Source organism: Ochotona curzoniae, unplaced genomic scaffold, assembly GCF_017591425.1.
Source record: "Ochotona curzoniae isolate NIBS_2020 unplaced genomic scaffold, NIBS_Ocur_1.0 scaffold_3208, whole genome shotgun sequence".
Classification (NCBI taxonomy): Eukaryota; Metazoa; Chordata; class Mammalia; order Lagomorpha; family Ochotonidae; genus Ochotona; species Ochotona curzoniae.
The window spans coordinates 10,525,889-10,546,215 of NW_024467106.1; the positions used below are offsets into that span (position 1 = coordinate 10,525,889).

General features: G+C 38.9%; 2 protein-coding genes across 3 annotated transcripts in view; both read left to right on the top strand.

Annotated features, from left to right (window-relative positions):
* The first annotated feature begins 513 nt into the window (after nt 1–513).
* LOC121144624 (nucleoside diphosphate kinase, mitochondrial-like) lies at nt 514–928 on the top strand. Its single transcript, XM_040962944.1, has one exon. The coding sequence runs from the start codon at nt 569–571 to the stop codon at nt 902–904; it is 336 nt and encodes a 111-aa protein (XP_040818878.1). The 5' UTR covers nt 514–568; the 3' UTR covers nt 905–928.
* Nucleotides 929–12,851: 11,923 nt separating this feature from the next.
* Nucleotides 12,852–20,327, top strand: part of C5 (complement C5) — a 71,136-nt gene continuing 63,660 nt past the window's right edge. Inside the window, exons 1-4 of one of the 2 annotated variants that reach the window (XM_040963134.1) lie at nt 12,852–12,973; nt 16,020–16,212; nt 16,756–16,918; nt 19,559–19,629. In XM_040963134.1, coding sequence (XP_040819068.1) covers nt 12,909–12,973; nt 16,020–16,212; nt 16,756–16,918; nt 19,559–19,629 — 492 coding nt within the window. In that variant the 5' untranslated portion in view covers nt 12,852–12,908. Of the gene's footprint in view, nt 12,974–15,651; nt 16,213–16,755; nt 16,919–19,558; nt 19,630–20,327 lie in introns of those variants that run through there. The other variant, XM_040963133.1, reaches the window with a different exon arrangement.

The window sequence follows — 20,327 nt, forward strand, 5'->3', positions numbered from 1 at the left end:
TAGCATTAGCTTGATTATAGCCCACAAAGTTGTCCCACTTTGAGGAAAGGGAGCGAGCCTGTTGTACCCCCAGAATTAGTCACATATTACTCATGGACCAATCCCAGGGAGAAGGTGTGACTTCTAAGGCATCTTCTGGCAAAATGTCTTCCGTGACTGAGCTGAATAACCTGGAAAAGGGCAGTTTAGGAAACTTGAGCAGTTGATATTCACAGCATCTGTAGGATGAGTGTACTGGTTCACTAAAGTGAATATGGTTAGGCTATCAACTGTATCTACTGTGCCCAGAAAGTGTACAAGATCAGAATAGCTTCCAGATGTTTAGTGTCTCTAACCAGTTTTGAAACTTTTTTCAAAACCGAGACTCCCTTTTAAATCTTTTGCAACTTGCTCATCAAAAACTAGCTTCTTCACTTTGAATTCCAAAGTTTAAAGCCTGTCATTTACATTTCTAGACTTGCTTTTCAATGATCTTACTGACATTAGTAATAAACCTGAAGACTAACCAAGAAATTTAAAGCTGAGTTCACAAGAATGACAGTCTCAAGAATGTGCACTTTGGCTTGGGATGGCCCTCCTGGCCTCAGAGTGTCCGCTGATCGTGGTGAAGCCAGATGGTGTCCAGCAGTGGCTTGTGGGGGAGGTGATGGAGATGAAGATGCTTCAGGTGCCTGAGAGTGTCATTGCTGAGCATTATCAGGACCTGCAGGAGAAGCACTTCTCCCCGACCCTCCTCAGCTACATGAGCTCTGGACCCATGGTGGCCACGGTCTGCACATCAAGGGCTATGATAATGGCCACCGACTCCTATGAAGCTGCCCCCAGGACCATCTGGGGGGACGTTAGTGCCCACATCAGCAGGAATGTCATCCATGCCAGCGATTCCATTGAGGGGGCCATTTAAACCAAGTTTTCTGGCCACCAGGTGGACCAGAAAAAAGAAAAGGTGTTTAGGTGAACACAAGTAAAAATTTGGAACATTTAGCATGCTAACTCCATAGCAACAAAATACAGCAACCTCTGAAGCAATGAAAATCAACTTTGAAATTGTTAATTCTCTTGGGTGTGTTCATGGTTACAAAATCTTTGCTCTGATTGTTTGCCTTATATCCTGAAAGAGAAGCAGCCAGAACAGCCAGACACCTGCTTTCCCTTCAATAGCCAGTCCCGCACCACCTGGGCTGTGCGAGCCAAGTCACCCTGTTCTTCAAAGGTCAGCCTTCTGTTATTGGGTTGAGCAACCACTAGGTGGCAAATAGGATTGGTTAACCTACTGTCACTTCTTGAATGGGCATAAGAAAAATATACAGCTTATAAGCAGTCAAAATAGTATATTATTTGTGAATTACCATAGCATCAAAGGGAAATTCAAAAATTTCTCCTCGTTCTAATTTTCATTGCTGTAAGTTGTTTTCCCAGGCTAAAAATGGTAACAAATAACTAGATGATGTCTTTCTTAGATGAGAGCTGAGATTCCTGCTCATATTTCGGACGTCAAGTGGAATTGCTTGAGTACAAGAGACATGCTGAAGAAAAAAAGGTTTTGTAATTTAGTAAACATGAATCAGACCTTTCCTATGTGAAAGGCATGAGGGAGGGAGGTTTGCCCAGATAAACAAGATCGGGACTTTGGACTTCCAGAGCTCAGGCTGTAGGACAGTAGTGCAAGTGGCTTCGTGCAGGCGGGGGATGCTGGGACTGAAAGATGAGATCGATCACTGTGGAAGCTCACCAGGTTCTGGGGCGCCGACAATAGTCACAATGAAGGGAAGAGTTCTGGTGTTGCTGATACTCACCTACCTTGTGCCAGAACACTGCTTGCTTGAAATAACAGTTATCATTTCAACTATATTTTATTTATTTGCATTTAGATTTGCATTTGGTGAAACTACAGTTGTCTATCTCGATGGAACCAGAAAATTACTTTGTTAGCCATAAAAACTTTGCGTACTTCAAGATTATTATAAGAGCTAGGTAAGAAAAAGGTAAGAAAGTTGTTTTTTTTTTTTTTCCAGAATGTCAAACAGGTTTCATTTCAAGGTCCAATATGACATGATTGTTAACACTTGCCTGGGCCCTAAACTGAGAACCATTCCTAAGGCTCAGTGTAAAAACAACTGTGATTAAGCTTATGTACCATAATTTAGGCTCAAGGATATTTTCATCAAGTGTATTTGCTGATTCCAATTCGCTACTGTTTTAAGTTTTGTAATCAAAGATTATATAGCACAGTAACTATGCAGGTGATTATACTGTAAGAAGTGTAAAAACTTAGGTAGGCAGACTAGGCAAGGCATAAGTATGGGCCAGGTTTGAGGCCAGATTGGGCTGAGCTTGGGCTGAGCTAAGCCACCCACTCCTGGATGTGCACAAGAACCAGATGGCATGCTGGCTAGGAAAATTTAAAAGATTACACACAAAAAGGCATCAGAAGCCATAAATGTGTCCTAATGGTCTGTTTTTCAGCCATGTTCCTTCCTCCCCACGCCCCAGTCATTCATAATCACTTTAATGGGTCACATGGGCCATAATCAAAAACTTCGATGAAGAGTCAAAATAGTTCATTGGGCATTCTCATCCGTTTTTGTGCTCTGCTTTCACTCCACTCAGGCTTAGAACCAAAGCTAGAAAAGAGCCATGATGAGTAGTGATTATTTCATTTGAATTTGTTTATTCACTCCTTTAAATAATGTCCTATTATTTGACTCAGGTACAAAACTTCAAGAGGGGAGGAAGTAAGTAATTTTCTATAAAACCTCCTGATCGGAGTTATATCCCTAAGGCTTAACTCTTGGGTAAATTTTGAATAGTGTGCTTTTGTAAACCTATGAAGTAGAAATTACAGAAAGAAAGAGAGGGGAAAATCTGAGAATTAAGATTTCAATCATCTAAGGAAAGTGAACGAGTCTCAGTTAACACTAACCACAGTCAGGTGTTCCTCTTAATGGTTACCAGGTGTATTTTTCTGGAAGGGAACTAAATATTTCTTTTCTGAATAGATGTTTGATTATTTCCTTCCTGAACAGATACTTGAAGCTACAGACAAGAGTAAGAGGAATGTGGAGCAAGTGGTGGCAGAAACAACACTGAAGTGTTCCACTTGGTAGTTCTCATTATCCAGACAAATGCATATGCAAATGACTCCCAACAAAATGGGAATCAGTTCTGTCTCCAAAGAACATGAATATTTTAGTCATGAAAATAACGCTGTACACTTCCTATTTCTGACCTGCACACATTCTTCCTCCAAACTCACTGATTTCATAATTTTGTTTCGTTAAAAAATGTTATTTTCTTGTGATAAAAATGCATCTTAATGTATATCCTAAAAGAAATTTTAAATGTATGTTGTTAGTGATTGTAGGTTCTAAGTTGTACAAATATCTCTAAAACGTATTCTTCCTGCTTTACTGAAACTTTATTCCATTTGATTAGTAGCTCCCAATTCTCATCTCCACCATTCCATTCTTTCTAAAGAAAAAAATTTATTTTTATTGGAAAGGCAGATTTATAGAGAGAAGAGGATAAGATCTTCCATCCACTGGTTCACTCCTTAAGTGCCACAACTGCTGGAGCTGAGTCCCACTAAAGCTAGGAGCCAGGAGCTTCTTCCGGGTCTTCCACATTGGTGCAGGGTCCCAAGGAGTTGGGTCATCCTCCACTACTTTGCCAGTCCATAAATTAGTGCCCAAATGAGATGCTGATGATTGAAGGTGGAGGATTAGCCTGTTGAACCATGGCATCGGCTCCTGAATTTTATTAGTCTAGATTTCATATAATTGATATCACCCATTATTTGTTTTTCTGTGACTGGATTATTCCACTTAGCAAAAATGTCTCCAAGGTTCAACCATATTGTCACCTATCGCATAAAATTTTCTTTTATTTTTCGTTTTAATTCTATCTATCTATCTATCTATCTATCTATCTATCTATCTATCTATCTATCTATCTATGCAGTGAGACAGACAGAGCTCTCATCTGCTGTTTCTCTTTCATGACGCCTGAATTGCTAGGGCTGCCTAGGTCAAAACCAGAAAACAAGATCTTGGTCTGGATCTCTTTCATGGGTGGCAAGAACCCAAGGACTTGAGCCATCTGCACCTTCTGCCTCCCAGGGTACACATTAGTGGAAGCTAGAATCAGAAGCAGAGCAAGAACTCAAACGAAGCACCTTAGTGTGGATTGTGGCCATTTCAACCCATGTCTTAACCACTATGTCAAAGACCCACCTTGAGATGTATGTCCCCTTCTAACTGTGTGTCTGTAATCTTTATCCATTCATCTGTTGATTAACATTAAAATTATTTTCTTGGCTATTATGGATGGCACTGTGACGGACATGGGTGTGTCACTATTTCATTAAGATGCTAATTTCAATTCTTTTGGATGAATACATAAAAGTGAGATTGCTGATTCACATGTAGATACATTTTTTTTTTAGAAATCTCTATGTTGTCTTTCATAGCAGCTACATTTTTTATCATTCCCACAAATAGTTTACAAAGTTTCCAAGATCTCTCTATCTTCATCTATCCACTTGGTTTCATTACTTTAGGATTGAGAAAATCTTTCCAAGGTTTACTGGTTGACAATTCCACCTTCATGCATCCACAGACCCAGGAAAATGATGTGAAGCTTTGCCAGGCGAATTGTCCAAACCTGTTCTGTCAAGGCAGTTGATTTTCCCTGCTGGGTTGGATGAGCTGGTTGTCATGTTCCCCGTGTGAATCTGAACATTATGTCCACTGTGCAGGCATCAAGAACTGAGTAGGCCAAATCCTGGAAGAAGTTCCTAGCTTTTGGCTTCAGATCAGCTTAGCCCTGGCCATTTGGGGAGTGAACCAGCAGATGGCAGATCTTTCTCTCTGTAAATCTGATCTACCTTTCCAATAAATAAATAAATTGTTAAAAATGGATAAATATTTAAAATATGAATTAACTAGGGAAATAAAGCTACTAAATAGAACTCAGAACTAGAGAGAATTATAATGGAGAGAAGCATCAATATGTGACTTTCTTCTTTTCTACATAATAAAAAATTATGAGAATTTGAAAAATAGGTACTCAAGGAACCTACTAGCACACTAATGTGTATTGTTACCTTTTATAGGCCTTTGTATTATTGATGTGCTGCAGTTGCTGATGCTTGAAGACCATTTCCCAGCCATAAATGGCAATGCTGCAAGAATTGATTAAAAAGTATACTATCCAGCACCAAAACTCTGGGAATGTAAGCAAGTAGGTAAATGCATGACAGTAGTATCAAAAGATGAGGAAGCAAAATCATTTCACTTAGAGCACAAGGCATGTAAGTAGGTGGAAGTTTATGGAGGGACGTGGAAGACCATCAATACTCTGAAATCTTAATCTATGGTGAAGGAGACAGGGTCACATTTTGTAGGGAATGATGGGAGTTGGGGAAAGGTTTCCCTAAGTAAAGCTATAGAAACTGAAGGCACTTGAACAGTTCCTGGGTATTGGGTAGAAGGCAGATTAGGGAGCAAATGCTTCATGGGATAAGTGACTACTGAAGCTGTAAACACTGCAGAGTAATTTTCCAATACAGTTGAAACCCCAAACATTGCTATACCATATTTACCACAATGGAGGGTCTGTTTGTCTAGAAAGAGCTCTTTGGGCCCAGCACAATAGCCTCATGTCTAAATCCTTACCTTGCACGACAGGGCTCCTGTATGGGCACCAGTTTGTGTTCTGGCTGCTCCACTTCCCTTCAAGCTCCCTGCTGGTGACCTAGAAAAGCAGTAGAGGGTGGCCCAAAGCCTTGGGACCCCGTGTTCACATGGGAGCCCCAGAAGAAGCTCCTGGCTCCTGAAACTTTATGCTGGTTCCGGGCTTTAGATTGACTCAGCTACGGCTGTTGCAGCCATCTGGGGAATGAACCAGCTGATGGAAGATCTTTCTGTATCTCCTTTCCTCTGTAAATTTGTCTTTCCAATATAAATAAATAAATCTCTAAAAAGAAGGAAAAGAGGAAGGAGGAATGAATGAAGCAAGGAAGGAAGGAAAGAAGAGGAAAAAGAGAGAGAGAGAGAAAGGAAAGGAGGAAAGAAAAAAAGGAAAAGGAAAAGGAACTGTTTGACAAGCCTGGAACTGGCACACTGCTATCTACTAAGCCCTGGAACGTGCCCTTCCCTTGACTGCCTGGTGACCTCACCCGGGGCATCTGTGGTTGGAGAAAAGGTCTTTTTGGTTGAATAAGAACAGTAGAAAAATTGTATTTAAAGAAGTGAAATCACAAACTTAAAATGAAATGCTTCAATACATTCATTTGTGAATTTTGCCTTCTATTAAAAGATAGTATTCTATATTGCCTCTTTATCCTCCCTTCAAAAAAACCAATAGTTCTGTGAGAGCTCAATCTTACGTTTCTAATAATTTGCTCCTCAATATTCATGGATATTAAATTAAAAAGAAGAAAACACTGTTGGGTGTTTTTAATTAACCCAGAATTTATGCTTTATTTCCTCATAACCATTCGAACCTGAATTTAAGTATTTAAATTTAAATATAGGGTTTAAATTAATTTAAATATAATTTAAATATAGGGTTTAATTTAATATAGGGTATAATTTAAATATAGGGTTTGGTTTCCTTTAATGTTGAGTATGGCTCAGTTTCAAGTTCCAAAAGGAAATGCAAATTGAATGGGATTTCCAGCAAGGCTACTCCACGAGAATTGCTTCAACACAGAAGTATCGCTTTGTGCCTTCTTTTTGCAGGCTCCAACTCAGAAACAATAATTGACATTCCAGCAGCCACCTTGGACTGTGATGTAACATTGAAGTTGGAAATTAAGAGCTATAACAGTGGGACAACAACAACAAAACAATAGTTCCTCTTTCTAACAATATGTGGAACCACTATTCTAGCCCTTGATTTCCAGCCTCTATATTTCTTTCATGTGAGAAGAAAAGAAATCTATTATATACATTAAAATTTAACTATAATTAGTATTATCTCAATTAAAAGATTTTGGTGGGGCCAGTGATGTGGCATAGTGAGGAAAGCTGGCATATGCAGTGTTGGCATCCCATGTGAGCTCCAATTTAATTCCTGGCTGCTCCACTTCCAGTCTAGCTCAGCACTAATTCTCGTGGGTAAACAACGGAAGATGGCCCAGGTCCTTTGGCTCCCTACCCCATGGGAGACCCAGAAGTTCCTGGATCTGGCTTCAGAAAGGCCCAGCACAGCTGCTGTGGCCATTTTGGGAATGAATCGGTGTAAAGAAATTTCTCTCTTTCTTTTTAACTATACCTTTAAATAAATAAATCTTTATTTAAAAGACAGTTGCTTCTAGCAAGTGAAATATATAAGCAGGAATTCATTGGAGGCATGTGGTCTGCTACTCTTCATTTTTAAAATAATGAGGAGTTTCTTTTTATTTTTTAAAGATTTGTCTATTTGAAATTCAAAGTTACACAGAGGAGAGGAAGGAACAAAGAGAGAGAAAGAGAGATCTTTGATCCTCTGGTTCACTCCTCAAATGACTGCAACAACCGGAGCTGGTCTAATCTGAAGCCAGGAGCCAGGAGTTTCTGCCAGTTCTCCCACGTGGGTGCAGGAGCTCAAGCCCTTGAGCCATCCTCTGCTGCTTTCTCAGGCACATGAACAGGAAGTTGGGTCGGAAGTAGATTAGCCCAGACTCCAACTTGTGCATATATGAGATGCCAGCATTGCAGATGGTGACTTCACTTACACAGTGCTGGCCCCAATAAATAATTCATTAATTAATAAATCATTTTAAAAAAGCTTTTCTAAAATGTATTGTTTTATTTGAGAGAGAATGAGAGAGAGAGAGATGTCATCTGCTGGTTCATATCCCAAATGCCCACAATTGCTGGGTCTGGGCCTGTGCAGAACACAGGAGCCAAGAGGTGGGATCCCATAGTGAAGTCTCGCGTGTAGGTGACAAGGACTCAAGCACTTGGCCCTTCACTACTGCTTCCCAGGGCCAGAGCAAGGAACTGAACTCAAGCATTCCTGTGCAGGACCAGCATCTTAGCCACCAGGTAAGTGCTTGAAATAAAAGCTGATAATCCCTGTGAAGATTTACTAAGGTAATAAAAAAAAGTATAGTGCTTGGAAGTTGGATATGGCAGCTTCCATTACATAAAATGCTGAAATTTTGGTTTGTACTAAGAAATCAGGTTATCTTTTTGTTGTTGATGATGTTAATAGTTTCAATATGAAAAGAAAAGAAAATCTCGAGGAAACTACCTAGGAAACAGCATAAGTCAGTGTGATTTCCTGGAACTTTAACAAATGTTTACAGCTCGCATTGACTTGGTTAGGTGGACAGAGTATCTCCTATTTTACTAAGAAGAAAAGGGACAATTGTGAAACCAGAGTTTGTGTTGGAAATATGTCCCTTTTTAGACACAGGTGACCCCAACACAAGTATGTTTCCTCTTGAAAGCTATTAAATACTACCAGCAGGTGACACTTCCAAAGTAGGCTTGTGAAGCCTCGTTTTTTTTTTTAAATCTTCAAGTACCTTGGCGAGTCTAAGTGTCCATAGCAGAGGAGCAATCACCTACCAGTGGCGGTGGTGAACATAAGGAGCTTCCCCAGGAACTGCGTTTTAAGGAAAACACCAGTACAAGTTATTATGATTTCATGACAAACTATACCAAGTGTTAGTGACTTACCTGAATTACCTCCACAGTCCATAGGAGCAAGAATTCAGGAATGGTGAATCTGAGTAGTTTCCAAATAAATTCTCTGATGAGGTTATAGCCACCTCAAGGCATGAGTAGGGATGAAGAATTCACTTTCAAGAAAACTCTAGGCAGGAGGTGTCAGTCCTTTTCCACTCCGGCCTCTCACAGGCTTTCTGAGCCTCCCCCTACCTTTTGTCTGGCTCTCCCCAGAACAGGCAGTCTACAAAGGAGAAGGTGAGCACAGCATGTCTGCATGTAGGACCTGACCTCGGAGGCCATTGTTCTTTCGGTGTGTTTTGCTCTATTGGTCATTTGAACCAGCCATCCTACAGAGGGGTAGGAGACCACACAGGCCAATGAGGTGAGGATTACTGTGGACCATCTCGGAGACTAGCTATGACATCTAGCCTCTGAATGAGTAACAGCTATTAGAATTAGGTGGAATAACTTAGACTGAACAAGATGTGAGATTGAAGGTAAAAGTGTGCATTGGTGGAACCAAAGAGGGTGAATGGGATGGGCTTTGATGCATTACCAAATCTGAGGGCTAGAAAGTACAGCTCAAGCGAACTTATTTGTGAGGAATAATGCAAGCATGGAATCTTCCTTCTTCATATTGTGTCATACTCAGAATTGCCCACCTGCCTGGCACTGGCCCACTGCTCTATAATGAAACCAGCATGACTCTCACATGTAAGCTTAGAGCAATTTCATACTTAGAAGGCACTTGTGTTTTGCTGGCTGTCTCCAGACTTGCAATAGGTGCATGAAAATTAGAAGAAGCACTTATGGATTATACCACCTCACTCCCCCTATTCAGCCTTAAGGCACCTGTGGTTAGCCATGTGGTGAGTTTAACTTCTAAAAATGATAGCACACAAAATATTGCTAAACTTTTATTCTCTGGAGTTCAACCCATGAATGTGCCTCTCTACAACTTCTCTGATTTTGAAAATCCTACCAAATATATGCTTTCATCATATGAGAAAAAAGAGTTCTGTATCTTGTATTAATGAAAAATTTGCTTCTAGACTCTTTTACTAGATGTGAAACAACTACTTAAAGAATGCTTGTTTGAAGCATACAAATTTACCAGCCTGCTAGAAGCACCTTTATGTCATGGTGACTTCAGGGAATAATCACAAGTAATTCCCTTGAGAAGAACTGGGCAGGAACCAAGCAGGGCCTGTGGGGGAGGGGGTGGCTTATGCAGTCAACTGGGCTTGATCTTGGGGTCCTAGCCAAGGTAGCATTAGCACAAAAGTCAGATGAGCACCAAAGTTTCTGCCTCTTTCAGAAATGCAGTATTCCATTTTGAGGGAAATCAGTTTTAGCTTTAGAATCCAAAGTTCAAGATTCTCTCAGAGAGGCCCAGTGCAATGGTTTAATGGCTAAATCCTCACCTTGTATCCACCAGGCTCCCCTAGAGGCACCAGTTAGTGTCCCAGCTGCTCCATTCCCCTTCCAGCTCCCTGTCTGTATCCTGGGAAAGCAGTAGAGGATTACCCAAAGCCTTGAGATCCTGCACCCTGTGGGAGACATGGAAGAAATCCTGATTCTTGGCATCAGATTGGCTCAACTCCAGCCATTGCAGCCACTTGGGGAGTGAGCCTGCAGATAAAGATCTTCCTCTCTGCCTCTCCTTCTCTCTGTAAATCTGATCTATCTTTCCAATAAACATAAATAAATCTTTTAAAAAAAATTCCCTCAGAGGCACATTTTAGAATATAAAGAAAAAAGAATCCATCTTTGAGCCACATATAGAAGGCAGATACAATTTTTAAACAGTTGAGAACCTGTGAAGTGTTGTACTTTGCTACTTTTGAAAACCTTTGAGGTTCATCATTCTTAAAATGTCTCCTAGCAGAAAAACAGGCCAGTGATGTATCAGTATCAAGTGTTTCTTCTAGAACACAACAAAAATTCAAATGTTTCCCACCCTCCCTTAAATTTCTTTTTCCTGAAAATGACGACAAAAGTGCTTTGTTTATTCTAACTTGACCCACCTTTCGCAATCCAGCTTAATCATTCTACAGATTTACTTTTGAAAGAAATGAGCTTGTGGACAGACAGTAGCTGTGGATGTTTGCTGTTTCAGTGGCATGCAGTAAAAAGCTTTAGTCAAATTTGAACATCAGATTTCTCGAGAGTGCCTTTTCTAAAAAGAATTTCAAGCATTATATTGGTAAATATAATCTTATTAAGGCAAAGTGCTGATGTGACCATAAATATTTGATTTATACAAATATATTTAGTGATTTTTTTAAAAGATATTTTTATTGCTATTTGAAAGGTGGACTTTACAATTTTCTTCTCTAAAATGGGACAACCAAGGAGCAATTCCTTGCATGCCCTTTGCAAACTTAGGTTATCCTTAGACAGTTTACGGAACAAAAGACACAAGCGTTTAGGTTTTCTCTAAGAAAAACCATCTCATAAGCTCTATCAGTTTGAAATTGAATTGATACAGATGTTGGTCAATCAATACCAGTGTGACCCTACCTGAGGGGTGACCTCAAATGTGCCACATCAGAACTCCTGACCCAGGGAGAAGAGGCTGAAGGCAATGTGGTCCTAGGGTCCAGCAGTGTCCTGCAGGGTGCCCAGACTCCCATTGTAGAGTCCTTTTATTTACATTGCTAAAACTGTTCTCCTGTGAAAATGTGGGCGAAGGAAATGAACAAGTATTTTTCAAAAGAACAGATTCAAATGGCTAATAGACATATGAAAAAATGCTCAGGCTCCCTAGCTATCAGGAAGCTACAAATGAAAACCACATTGAGGTTCCACCTAACTCCAGGGAGACTAGTCTATAGTCAGAACTCTACTAACAACACCTACTAGAATGGATGTGGGAGAAAGGTACCCTGCTTCACTTTGCTGTGAGCATAGGCTAGTACAACCATTATGGAAGTCAGTATGGAGAGTGCTGAAACAACTGAAATTGATCTACTGTATGACCCAGCTATCCCACTTCTGGGAAGATATCCAAAGGAAATGAAAGCTGCATGAGAAAATGATCTGTAATCCTATATTTATAGCAGCTCAATCTGTAATAGCAAAGACATGAAAACAACCCAGGTGCACACTGAGAGAGGAACAGATAAACAAATGTGGTATATCCGCTCCGTGAAATATTTCAGCCGTTCAAAAGAATGAAATTCTACGATTTGCAACCAAATGGCCCAACTAGGGACCATTTTACTCAGTGAAATAAGTAAATTCCAAAAGGACAATATTCCTTTATTGGAATATATATTCATATATTCTCTCTGATATAATGCAACCAACTTGCAAAATATAAGATCAATAGCCCTTTCAATACTGTTTTTGCTACATCTCATGGGTTTTGGTGTTTTTGTTTTCATGAAAAATATTTAAAATATTTTTCTCTTATTAAATTCATAGGTCATACAGTAGCGTTATTTTCTTCAAGAAGGTTTTTGATTTTCGTTCTCATTTATTCAGCAACACATTGGTTATTCAATAGCATGTTATTTAACTTCATGTTGTTGTATAATTTTCAACTTTATTCCTGTTGTTGATTTTGTTTTATGGCTTCTCATTAAAGGGGATGGATAGTAACTATGTAATTGAGACTATGTGAAGCTACAATGCAGTATGCATCTCTACTTCCAAATCACGGATGGACTGCCAGTGAAACTGTTAAATATGTGTTGACAATGGGAGTCTGGACTCTGCCATTGCCCATACCTGCAAGGTCAGGATACACTTACAAAGCTGAATGATGGACTTATGACTGCTTATGAAGGACTATTGTAAAAATGCATGGGGGAAATCAATGGATGGAAAGGGAATTTGTGGAGGGGGTTAAGGGAAATCCCAGAGCCTATGGAATTGTATCATTGCAAGATAATTAAATATATGTAATATATATAAATCCTATATTGTATAATAAAGTGTATATTATATATGAATTGTATGTGATATATAAATTATATGTTATATATACATTATATATACACACATTTATGTATAATATGTATGTATTCCCTCAGTATAAATAAAACATCCCTTAGCCTTACTCCTGGGTAAGAAAGGGTGTTTTATTCCTAATTTTAATTTTCCTACTTAGATGTCCTTCTTCCTAACAATAATTAACCAGAAAACGAATTTACCCGAATTCTTCAAGCACAGTTAGTTTGTTTTAAAGGAGAGTCACTTCTCGAGGGTTGTATCCATGGTGTGCTGCTACCTCCAGTCATGGGCCTTTGGGGAGTGCTGTGTTTTTTAATCTTCATGGGGAAAAGTTGGGGGCAGGAGCAAACGTAAGTAAAACAAACTGTCTTCATTTTTGAATGCATCTTAGATATGATGAGTGAAAATTAAGTTCAACAGATCCTGTCAACTTGAAAATATAGCTTTCTGTTTTTGAGATTAATGAATTACCCATGAAAATCATGGAAAACTTTGATTTGATGAGTAGCCAATAAAAAAATGCAATTGTTACTTGTAAAAATTTAGTTCAAATTCCTATTTTAAAATGTACAAGATGAACTCAAGATAATAAAATTTCTCAGGAATTACTTTTTTATGTACTACACGGTTCAGTGAGGGTTACTTGAGAATCAGTTATAAGATTGGAAGAGTCTATTGTCATAATTACTTCTGCATTTATGAGCCGATTCTTCACAATTTTAGTGTTATTATTCTAGTATTGTACTTTTAAATCTATGTCTTAAACATGGTGCTGTCAGATGTGGAAATAATATTTTAAGGCTGAAAAGTTACAAGAGCTATCTATACAAATCTGCTCACTTTTCATACAGAGCTAAGTTCAAGGGAAGTAACTAATACTGGTGGAGAGACAGAGGCAGGACTTTCACCATCTCATCTGCCCCTTTGATTTCTCCACTTTTCCATAAGCCTATCCATATGAATATATTCTAAATATGCAAATATACTTAGCATACCATCAATGTATAATACTCTTGTGCCTAATCAGATCCGATCACATGACCAGTCATACCATTACATTGTAAGGTGGTTTTTCTAATTTAATCCCCTTTGAAAGACAAGGAGAAGCTCAGCAAGATGAAAGGATTTCACATCAGCAGCAGAAATGAGGCTAGAACCTGGGTCCCCTGATTTTCGATCAGAATTATTCTGAATTCCTTCTAATACACTGCCCTGGCTCTTGCCAAAAAATATTCCTCACTTTTTGTAAAAAAGAAACTGTGGTAATTGCCATGTTACACACTAATCATTTCATTGATTGAGTCACCAAACGTGTTTTAAGCACCTATCATGTGAGAAGTTCTGAGAGTAGAGCAAGCAACTGAGAGAAGACAATTCCTAGAGCTTAACACTTTTTGGAGAGAAGCCAATGAGGAATGAATGAGCCAATGAAAGATGACTGGGTGCAGGTCAGGTGGTTGTTAGTATAAGGAGCGCAAAACAAGGAGAAAAAGAGGTTAAAGGAAAATGACAGGGTACTATAGAAGTGTGGGCAGCGGAGGTTGTCTTAAGAAGGTGGGACTCAAAGTTTGAAAGAAGGAAGTACCTTGGGGAGAATGTTCTAGGGAGAGAACTACTTGCTCCTCAGCAAAGTCCGTGACCCAATCCTCTGCATCTGTTGACAAAACTCATGAAAGTATGAAATTCTGGAGGGATGGTACTACTGACAACACTTGAAGACTGAAGTCTGTATGAGGGGTGATTCCAGCTCCATCTGTTAGGGGGGTTTGTCCACTTTCACAAATCAATGAGCAGTTTCCTTATCTTCCAATGAAATAATAAGACCTTTCTCACAGAGTCGTTTTAGCAACACAAAGAGTTTACCTGTGCTGGAGTTTTTCAAATACATACTATGGTTACATGAGATCCATATTACTATGTAACCTCACAGCTGCACTTTCATTTTCTACCCTCCCCCTGCTAAGCGCTTGGTAAGGAGAATTCAACTGATTGAATTCTAGGGATTGTTTTCTTTCCTCTTTCGCAATTTGCCTGTCAATGACTAGATGCCCTCTGTGATTTGATTACTGCCAAGCTGATTTCATTGTTAACAAAAGATTCTTTTTCTTTAAAATTGTAAAAAATTTTGATTCAGAATTTTGTACATATATGGGGACTTTTTTATTCCTAAAAAGCTTTCAAATTTTTTAATGTGGGCAGGAACTTGCCCTAATTCTGCCAGGTGAAGTAATGTGGGTGCCCCCCGCCCCAAGCCTATGGGGCCACCTGAATCAGTTAGTCACCTTTTGGTTGAAACACACTTCTTCCATGTAATAACACATACGGGTCTCACTTTTTAAATTAGATGCTATTGTGATATATGATTAAGAATCTGGTTTGCAACTCTGAGTTTCCATTCAAACAATAAAAAAAAATTACACATGTCAAATTTCAAAAGCTTATATAACTTTGCTTCTATTCTTGTATAAATTTCATGAAAAAATAAAATGGAGAGAAGCTTCTGTGATTGTGAACAACCCTTGTCCCATTGAAAGAGACCTGAATATCAAGTCCTACCTCATTCACTTACGAACCTTAGATCAAACTCACCTCTCTCACTTGTGAAAATGGAATAAGAATAGCAGCTACATCATTGTCTTGTGATGAAGACGGAAAGACTTGTATGCACTGGGGTACTATGCCTCTGCTAGGTGGCAGCAGCTCGGTGATGTACAATTGTTCTTGTATGATTGTGGTTATTTGTGCCTCCAGGGCGGCCATCCCTACTTCTATTTCCAGGTACATCTCCTCCCATCCTACTGATATTCTTCTTCTTCACCTATTCAGTATGGCATACTGTTTTTAAGATTATTTCCTTTCAATGAATACTGAAATTAATGAATCATATTTTGTCTTGAACACTAAGCATGCTGATTGCTTTTGTATGCATGTTCTTATTGAGCTCTAACCACAGTCAGAGCTCAAGCACTTTAATCTCAGAGAGGGATGGTGACATTATGATGGTCACTTTGGCCAAAAGAGAGAGCCAGAGTTCAACCACTGCTACCTATGTTGTTCTTTGTTCTGTTGGGCAAAAAAGTGTGCTGACCCCGTTTACGTGTGCCTGCTAACACCAGGAAAGGTCATCTTTGGTGGCAAAGGCTCAGAAGAAGTGCCATTTGGATTTTATAAAGGTAACGCTTAATCTCCAGGTTTTTCTTTATCCCAAATTATTTCTTCCTGGAGACTATGCTAAGATTATCATAGATCACGAATGAGTTTTGTTTTAAATGGCATGCAAGTTAAACTACATGTATCTTACATCAGATCTCTGAAGTGTGAGAAAAATTATCAACAATACAAGAAAACGTGTCATGTAAAGATATTGAACCTTCTTTTTTCACCTTGTTTCAACAGATATGTCATCTCAGCACCCAAAGTATTCTGTGTTGGAGCATCTGAAACTGTTGTAATTCAAGTTTATGGATACATGGAAGCATTTGACGCAACAATCTCTATTAAAAGTTATCCTGATAAAAAAATCAGTTACTCTTCAGAGTATGTTAGTTTAACCCCCGAAAATAAATTCCAAAATTCTGCAACCTTAACAGTATGTATTTATTTTGTATTTTATTTTTTATTCATAGAATACTCTTGACAAAATACATTGAGTTTAAATATTGATAGCATATAGATTTGATTATTTATAGTACTCTGTCACTATGATTATTGGATAAATGTCAGCTACTAATGATGAATATGAGTAAAACAGAACATTCTAAACAGAGGAAGATGTTTTAAAGATTTATTTATTCTTAGTGGAAAGGGATATATTTACAAAGAGCCAAAGAGAGACAGAAACATCTTCCATCTGCTGATTCACTCCCCAAAAGGGCCCAGCTATGGGAGGTGAGTTGATCTGAAACCAGGAGCCAGGACCTTCTTCGCAATTCCCATGGAGTGCAGGAGCTCAAAGATTTGAGCCATTTCCACTGCTCTCCCAGGCCATAAGTGGGGAGCTGGATCAGAAAAGCAGCAACCATATGGGATGCCAGTGCTGCAGGCACTGTGCAAAAGCCGGAAGTATGTTTTTGAACAATGCATAAAAACTCTCACATTTTATATGTTTTTCCGTTGGCATTTTCCTTTACAGATACAACCCAAACAGTTGTCTGGAGGACAAAATGCAGTTTCATATGTTTATTTGGAAGTTGTTTCAAAGCATTTTTCACAATCCAAAAAAATTTCGATAACCTATGACAATGGATTTCTCATCATTCATACAGACAAACCTGTTTACACTCCACACCAATCAGGTAAAGTTGCTTCTCTTCCTTGAAGGTTAGACACTGGGTGGGATTCACATTATATGGTAAAGCTTTTTAACATCATCTGATGTCAAGTGTAGACAGATTTCCAAATGTATTTGAAATACTTTTAACTACCATGAATTTTATATTTTCAAGGAACACCTAATTTATAATTCATAGGAAAATTGCTAAATAAGTTGCAGTATCAGTAATTACATTATTTTTTGCAATAGTTGCTTCCAAATAGAAAAATGAATCTATTAAAATAATATTTAAAAATCATGTTAGGTAAACAAATACAGATTTTAACTGGAAATGTGATCTTTGGCAATGGGCAAAAAGTTTGTTATAGAGCCATGATCATAAAAGAAATCCACTCTGGAGCTAATTCTCGAATTCAGAATGTTACTCCAACCATGGGGGCTCAAATATTTTGGCAGAGTATAAGCTAGATCACTAAAACATATGAATATTAATTTTCAGAAAAGGATCTATTTCGGAAAGTTTCTCTTAGAAGTTTGGTATTGATGGCTCTGTTAGAGGGAGAAAGGGTGAGTCATAAAACATAAGCAAGTGTAAGGTTGCTCATACAATCCTGTGTTTGTAAAGCCTTCAGTTCCCTTATCTCTCCATCTCTCCATCATGAGCATTTGCGCACAACAGAGATGGAATTATGAGGTACACATAAGAGGAAGGAGGTGGCCATGGAATTGTGTTAATGGCGTTGTTGGAAAAGTGTGGAGAGAGGGAGGCAAGACCAGCTGACTTTCTTGAAGATCTTTACACATAATGGATACTTGAGGACCAGGCAGGAGGAGGACGAGGAGTAGAACTTGGCTATTCCATTACAGTTTCAACAGGAGCACTCCTGGCCTTGGAAAGGAAAGACCTAGCGAAGGTGGGGCTGTTGCCGTCAGCTTGGGAGCTGTGCCATTGTAGTGCTGTCTCTTGACTTCAGGAAGCTAACTGATGAATAAGAAAAGTCTCTGCCCATAAAGGTTAGGTCCTTTAAAACAACAACAAAAAACATATCCTTGCCCCTGTTTTGTGGTACAGAATGCTTTACTGATTGGATCCTGTTGGCGCTACTCACCGCTTAAGAGTCATCAGTCTTTGTCCCATAAGATCATAGCCCTTTACCCCGGGCCTGAGGCCTTCCATACCAAGCAAGATTTTCCTTATGGATCACCTAATTTATTATGTCTCTATCAAGACTTTACCTTAAGAAGATATGGTATTCTCATTTTTTGACAGGAGTTTCAAAAATTACTTATTAATTTGAGAGAGAAAAAGAAAAAGTAACAACAGATGAGAGAGTTTCCATTGACTGGTTTGCTCCCCAAAAGCCATCATGGTGTGGAGTTAGAGACTAGGACTGAATAAACGCCTCCCACTATGGGAGGAGGCACCTACCAGTCAATAGCAGATGTTGTTGCTAGTCTTCTGTATATAGGCAATTCTTTCTGGCGTTAGGTGGAACCTTAGTAAAACCATTGTTTTTCAAACCATTGCTTGTGATGATGGTTCCCCACTTGAGCACTGGTTCAAGCCCCTGGCTGCTCGACTTTTATTTATTTGTTTAAAAATAATGACTTATTTAAAGGTAGGGTTACAGAGAGATGGGGGAGAGGCAGCGAGAGAGAGAGAAAGAGAGAGCTCTTCTATCTGCTGGTTCACTGTCACTGAAAAGAACCAGCTCAATTGTCTCAAACAACTATGAATTAAAAGTTACACATTTTGTTGTTGAAAAACAGAAGGCAATGGAGAAAAATGAATAGTTACTGAGCTCTGCCAATATGCTTTTTACAGACAATAAGGATTTTGTTTAATAAATAACAAAATATACAATTCAATTACATCTCACTTTTTCATAATTAGAAGAGTATATTATATCTGAATCAAACCAATATTGTCTCTGATATGAGACAATATATGTCACTCCCATATAATCATGTCACTATCTTGATACCATGAAATTCTTCTTTTCCCAAAGAATTAATAATTTTTTTTAAAGATTTACTTATTTTTATTGGAAAAGTAGTTACAGAAAGAGAAGGAGAGACCAAGAGAGAGGTCTTCTGTCCATTGGTTTATTCCTGAAATTGCTGTAAAGGCTAGAACGGGGCTCAACTGAGTCCAAGAGCCAGAAGTTTCTCTGTGTTTCTCACATGGATTCAATGACGCAAGGACTTGGGCCAGCCTCTGCTGCTTTTCCAGGCCATAAGCAGGGAGTTGGACCACAAATGGAGCAGGCAGAACTTGAGCCAGTACCCATATTTGATGCCAGCACTGCACGTAGAGGCCAGGCCACTAGCCCACTACTCTGGCCCTGATACTACGCAATTCTTAACCAACAACGATTTTATTATAGTTTAGCCAATTTTGAACCATGGATGTATTCCAAAGACTTGTATATAAATGTATCTGAATAAATTCATTAGGGAAATCAGCACTTTAAAATAATTCCAGAGGATTCTCTTTAAAATAAGCCAATCTTTAGTAATGGATATGTATATAAACTAAATTTTTTCTTTCTTTCAAACTTTATCTGGTGATGTATACTGACTTTTTCGCTGTGGTGGGACTCTTATAAGGATGATTGTTCTCAAAGTAGCTTTGTTTTGATGGTATCACTTGTTCTTACAGTAAAGGTTAGAGTTTATTCATTGAATGATGACTTGAAGCCAGCCAAGAGACAAACTGTCCTAACATTCATAGTAAGTATCTTATTTACTTAAATGAATACAATTATAAGTTAATAAAAATAGTCCTCTCCTGGAAGCCTTGAATTGGGCCATTTGAAAGGAATTCACTTAGGCCCTTTGAAAAGAATGAAGCTCACTCCATGTAGAAAGCAGCATGAACTCAGCTGGGGGGGCAGGCAGGCAGGAAGAAGGATAAAATGAGAAGAGATAAATTGACTGATGCAAGATCTGGAAGAAAACCAGTCAGAGGCAATGACAGTGAAAATGCCCTTCCTCTGTGGGAGATTACACGGTTGTGGGTGTGTGAGTTTAATGTCACATCTCCAGGGTTGGAATCGTCAGAACCCTGGCACTGCATGACAGAAGAATGGACGCGTTACCCCATGTAAGAACAGTCCCCTGAAAGAGAGTATGGGGAAGCTAACCAAGCCCAGAGCTGCAGGGAGTCCATGTGTGGGCAAACTCACAGAGAAGCATCATCTTAGGGGGATTACGCACAGTGGGCGACAAGACGAAGAGCAGCAAGAAGATGCTTGGCTGCAAGTGTAATTACTGTTCAAAACAGGCTCTTGCAAGCTTCATGATGTTTAATTCCAGAGAATCAATTCCGACCATGAGTTTCAGTCATGGCAAATGGTGCCAAGATTTTCAATTAAAGCTGAACTGAACAAACATGGAAAGTCAAAACTAGTTTCAGCAATTATTAACAT

What these genes read in the sequence shown, in the direction of transcription:
- LOC121144624 (XM_040962944.1), top strand. Translation starts at nt 569, where the DNA reads ATGGCCCTCCTGGCCTCAGAGTGTCCGCTGATCGTGGTGAAGCCAGAT.